Source organism: Taudactylus pleione, unplaced genomic scaffold (genome assembly GCF_031769625.1).
Source record: "Taudactylus pleione unplaced genomic scaffold, aTauple2 ptg000064l, whole genome shotgun sequence".
In the NCBI taxonomy this organism is placed as follows: domain Eukaryota; kingdom Metazoa; phylum Chordata; class Amphibia; order Anura; family Myobatrachidae; genus Taudactylus; species Taudactylus pleione.
In genome coordinates this window covers 10,140,114-10,146,113 of record NW_028284466.1, presented here as the reverse complement: position 1 = coordinate 10,146,113, position 6,000 = coordinate 10,140,114, and the positions used below count along the sequence as shown (strand labels likewise).

The following is a 6,000-nucleotide window of genomic DNA, read 5'->3' as shown; positions in this document are numbered from 1 at the left end:
AGTACAGCTTAGTACACAGAGCACCTTCTCGGATACTGAATGTATAGATCTATGTAAGTGTGGTAAGTAGTGTACAGCTTAGTACACAGAGCACCTTCTCGGATACTGAATGTATATATCTATGTAAGTGTGGTAAGTAGAGTACAGCTTAGTACACAGAGCACCTTCTCGGATACTGAATGTATATATCTATGTAAGTGTGGTAAGTAGTGTACAGCTTAGTACACAGAGCACCTTCTCGGATACTGCCTGTATAATTCTATGTGAGTGTGGTAAGTAGAGTACAGCTTAGTACACAGAGCACCTTCTCGGATACTGAATGTATATATCTATGTAAGTGTGGTAAGTAGTGTACAGCTTAGTACACAGAAGACCTTCTCGGATACTGCCTATGTGTTGGCACTTCCTGAATGTGTGCCGGCTCGCTGCAGTGCACATACTACAAGTCCCATGTTCCCCGGAGAAGAAGGCTGTCCTGAGTATTACACACAGAGGCGGGCAGGCGGACTGTGGGAGCCGGAGATAGCACATAGTACACGCAGGCAGTGCAAGCAGCTGTGTGCCCAGGCTGGAGCCACCACCACACAGCGCGCCGTGCCCGGCTCCTCCCGCAGTGCTATGGGTGTACGGCCGGCGGCCTCTACATTATACTGACACTATACTGACACTAGGGGCTTCCCCACAGCCTTAGCCGCTCTATGGGTTAGGTGGCCCGTGTGTGCCTGCGCGCCCTCCTCCTCCTCCTGAGGGGCGGAAAGGAAGAGATAGTAGTGAGGGGGCGGGAGCCGGGTGTTACATACTCGGTGCTGCTGCTGCTCCTGCAGTCTCCTCTCCTACTACTACTACACAACCCATCATTCAGCCTCCCAGGAGCAGGGCGCCGGGAGTTACACGCTGCTGCAGTCTTCTACTACACCCCCCATCATCATTCATCTCCCAGCAGCAGGGGGTAGGGATGGCCGGCACCGTGATCTGACACTGCCGGGGGCATAGTGGTGTTGCTGTATTATTGCTAGGCTCAGTGTGACAGTACATGTGTGGGGGTCTGATACTGAACCTACACCTGGTACCCGGCAGCTCAGCTCTTCCCCCATGCTGCTGCCTGTATGGTGTACATAGTGTGACTGAGATGTGACTTCTGCACTGCACCGCAATGTTCCGTCTGCTCTGCAATCGCCTGGTAAGTACCCCATGTCTTCCCCAATCCTCCTAATGACATACCCGGTTTAGCGTCACTGACAGGCTGCAATATCTAATTGTTAACCCATAATCTCAGTGGAATAGCCATATGTACTGTAGCATGAGGTGTGAGATCCTTCTCAGGGAATACATTATATACAGTCAGTGGAATAGCCATATGTAGCATGAGGTGTGAGATCCTTCTCAGGGAATACATTATATACAGTCAGTGGAATAGCCATATGTACTGTAGCATGAGGTGTGAGATCCTTCTCAGGGAATACATTATATACAGTCAGTGGAATAGCCGTATGTAGCATGAGGTGTGAGATCCTTCTTAGAGAAAACATTATATACAGTCAGTGGGTGAGAATTTGTGTTTACTTTCGCATTGCATCTTTTTTGTGGTCATTATGAAGTGTTGCATTTTATCACTATACTATGTAGGTGCTGTGTAGGTATATGTTACTGTATGTCAGTGTGCCAGGGCTGTATGATATGCATGCATTGCAGTGCTGGGTTTCCTGGGTGACAAACATGGTTCTCTATAAAGCACACAATGCATTTAGGAGACATTGTAGCGTCTTTATTAAGAGCTGTCATTTACATCTGAAGCTTGGTAGCTTCATCTCTTTGTTTATATGTGTAGTTTAGAATAACATCCCCTGCTGTGTGTATGGCTCTGATGTCTCCTTGTCAGTGGTTTGGGACAAGGTAATACTCTATTTTGATTTGTTTGCCTATTTACTCACAGCAGCTAGCACATTTTAGCTAATGCCTCATCTGTCTGCACATTAGCACTGTAGCATGATTGTTGGTGTTCCCCTATTCAGTTAGCACAGTAGGTGTTAGCAGAATACCATTCCCTATCTCTGTCTCTATTGACCTTATTTTGTATGAACACATGGCAGAATTGTCACAGACAATGCACAATACATTGTACAACATATTTATGTGAAATACAAACAAATGCATTAAATTGGCTTTTAAATGTGCACAATGATTGGTAGCACAGGAAGCACATATGGTGTAATGGTTAGCATTACTGCCTCACAGCACTGATGTTCTTGGTTCAATTCCCACTGCGGCCCTAACTGTGTGGAGTTTGTATATTCTCCCTGTGGTTGCGTGGGTTTCCTCCCACATTAAAAAAAATATACTGGCAGGTTATTTTGCTCACAACAAAAATTAACCCTAATGTGTATGTGGGGTACGTTCAGTATCCCGAAACAGGGGATTGCGGCACTTAGAATACCGGCGCCGGAATCCAGACACCTGTCAGAATCCAGGCGCCGGCATCCCAGAGGTAAGTAGTGGGGTTGAGGGGTGGGTTAGGTTTAGGCACTAGGGGGGGAGGTTTGGTTCAGGCACTGGGGAGGGAGAAGATGGGATGCCAGCATCGGGATTTTGATTTCCCGAGCACCGACATCCGTGTGTCAGCATGAATATAGATTGTATGCTCAGCAGCAGGGACCGATGTGCGTAGCCAAATATCTCTGTAAAGTGCTGATTTATTATTACCAGTTGTAAATAACTGATGATAATAATAATAATTCGTTAGATATAAACCATCACTGATACAAGGAATAGCAGAATGTTATGTTATATTTATTAATGGATATGGCCTGAGATGTAGCAGCATGAGAACCAATGAATGCCAATTATTATTTTATTAGTCTCTTTTTATTAGTGTGTAATAGTAATTTCACTGCTTTGACATGCTCAGTTTAAATCTTATATTTGTTTACAAAGTCATGGCCATTTGCTTTAGCATAGCGATCAATTATGGGCATATTTCTAAAAAAAAAAAAAAATGTGCAGGATATTCCCTAAAAACATGTTTTTTGGGGCTACCTGCTAATATTAATGACTGTCTCAATGTATATATGGGGACCACAGCAGATATCAGAGATTGTTGTTCACAAAAGCAGCCCCTATAGTTGTCTATTGCCTGTTGAAATGCTGAATTTACTTTGCATTCCAGAGCTTGGCCCCAGTAGCTAACGCCATCTTCCGATTGCATTACCCATCATAGCCTATGCCCTATGGGCTACGGATTGCACAATTTATCGGGAGAATGTTCTGTAGTATCCCTCACCGGCAATGGGCGCTATCGCATGCACGATTGGGTCCCGAACCTGGAAGTAAAGTGATCATATTAGTCTTCACTTTACTTCTATCACGTCGCAGGGACTCCCTGGATGTGAATTCAGGAGATATTTAAGGCCCCATGTAACAATGATACATAACCCCTTTAGCACTCGCTAAAGGGTTTATGTCATCCTTTCAGTATTTATCTATTTGTAGCCTTTCTGGCTTCAGTGAATCCTTCCAGGCACTGCTGGGTCCTCATTGGGTGAAACAGTCATGCACATGCGCAGACTGACCATCGCGCATGCACATGACATAGAAGCCCTTTGCTGGCAGCGAAAGGCTGACAGCAGTTGGGCGGAGGCCACCAATGATGCGGGAGAAGTTGCTGGACCTCGTTGGTGAAGTAAGTAATGATGAATACCAGTGGCATGTTTATTTGTATCACTGCAATACTAAACAAAATATGCCGTTGGTATTAAGTTTCGTTGATGAATGGGGCCCTTAGTTTCTTATTGCTGTGATAAGCGGCGATAAGAATTTATAATTATCGCGACTAGGTCCCGATAATTAATAAATATCTCCTTTAATGTGGCTCACTAATAGCTGATGCGAGAATTATATATTTTGATAACTTTAAATTACTGGTTTGTGCAGGTCTATCTGCGACTTTTGCTTCTTGAACTGAAGGATTAGTCTGTGATATTCGGAACTGTGCTCCTTTCTGTATTTAATTCTCAGGACCAAATGTAATAGCATCTGATTTGCTGTTCCTGGCGTGATATTGGCAAGATAACCACTAGATTTACAGTGACAATTAGTTTTAAGGCAGATAAAGGGCTCAATTCAATTCAACGCAAATTGAATAGCGCTGGGAAGGAGCTCCTGGAGCTATTCAACTCAGCGCGCTATTAACCCCGACTAAGGATTTCTTCTCGCATCCTTCCTGGGGTGCGAGCAGAAATCGACAATACTCTAGGCGCGATGCTGTTGTCTGCCCTTAGAGCCGTGGAAACAGCATGGCGCTGGGCAGTTTAGTCGGAGAATGCCGGTTCTCGCGACTAAACACCATGTCTAAGGTGCAAGGGGAGCGAGAACTGGCATTCTCCGAAAAAACAGCGCTGAATTGAATAACTCTGGGACCTCCTTCCCGGCGCTATTCAATTCCCGTTTAATTGAATAATGCCCATTAATTGAATACAATAAGGTAGTCAGACCCTAGTGAAATACTCCTTTAAAAATAGAAAAATTATTTCTGTGAATCTAATGCATCTCCAAAACATAAACCTCTGTCTAGTCATGAAAGTGGTAAAAACTCTCCTTTCATTAAGTTATTACACTACAATTAGAATGTTTGTTGGAGTTTTCTGATTGATTTTGCCCACTGGGAGCAAGCTTCATTGATATTTATGGCTGTTTTTTCATTTTTAGCTTGGCTCAGGAAGCGGCATGGCAGTTGCAATTTATTTTGATGAATGCAGAAATATAGATAAGGACGGTGCACACAAGTGTTCTGGCTGTATATCTTACTAATTTATGTATGAACCTAACTAAATAAAATACATATTATTAGCTTAATTGGATACAGTCAACAAACCTATGTAAAACCTATAAACAGCCTTTCTGATGTAAAATGGCCATACATCTTTTCATTCTGTTGGTTTATTATTTAGATGGTGATGCAAACCTCTCAAAATAACCATTGACGCCATTAATGGGTAATTGAAATAGTACCAAAGATATTTTTCTTTTATATGGATACATGGTGTGTAATTAACCTTCTGCAAAGAATAGTTGCAGGGAGCCTGCCACTTATGTTCATAGATGATGTATTTCTGTGTGGGTTTAGCGTCTGCTAGTGGCACTATTGTTTTTAATTTGTACATGTCTAGACAAACCAGTTACGTAGTTGAAGTAATATTAATATGTATTGGTAATGTACATCACTCCATTCCTGCAGGAACAGCTGTTCACAGTATTTAATATGACTGACAAAACAGTGGGACCTTCCCTGGGGTATGGCATGTTATTTCGATCCTGGCTTATCGGTTGTCCAAAAGGCCCTGTAGGTTTTGGTCCTTGCAGAGAGAAATGGGAGGTGAGCAGGACCCTCTCTATCCTCTGCTTCTCACCCTTTCCGTATTCATCATCCTCACTTGTAACGGTTTTATTTTTATATATGATTTTGTTAATTCCAATGTCCGATGAGGCAGAGTTTTGTGGCGCGTTACAGCCATATAAATATATGTAAAGTTATCGGCTGGCGGGATGTGGCACAATCCTTTCATGCCACAGGTTGCATGTAAAGGAAATAAAAGGGTATGTCACCTCTTAATAACTGGCCCTTGAGTGTAGATGGAAATCCCCCCCTTCGGATCTGCCCTCTTACCTGCGAAAAGCTGGGAGATCAGGCTTTTCCAGAGCGATCAGACTATAGAGGAGTAGAGAGCATTTAAGTCTGTGAAGTTTATTAAAATCTCTAATTGGAGGAGTGTAGTATATGCAGCAACATAATAGGAGCTGTGACCATCCAATCAAATGCCACTTTTATCCTAGCCGCTTGTATCCATAGAACAGCTCTCATTCTCTGTTGTGAGAGCTATTTGCGCTCCCTACTCTGTAATCGCGCCAATCAGTGTTTAGTGTCTTATTTTATTCTTCAGGTAAAGTCTGGAATGGCATTACACAAGTGATAGTCAGCAAGAAGACATCCTAGCGTTCACCTGTGGT

At 43.2% G+C, this 6,000-nt stretch overlaps 1 protein-coding gene across 3 annotated transcripts in view; it reads left to right on the top strand.

The window, feature by feature from the left end:
• The first annotated feature begins 573 nt into the window (after nt 1–573).
• ATP11C (ATPase phospholipid transporting 11C (ATP11C blood group)) overlaps nt 574–6,000 on the top strand; it is a 191,629-nt gene continuing 186,202 nt past the window's right edge. For all 3 annotated transcript variants that reach the window (XM_088465804.1, XM_088465807.1, XM_088465806.1), the window contains exon 1: nt 574–1,180. In XM_088465804.1, coding sequence (XP_088321930.1) covers nt 1,154–1,180 — 27 coding nt within the window. In that variant the 5' untranslated portion in view covers nt 574–1,153. The remainder of the gene's footprint in view (nt 1,181–6,000) is intronic.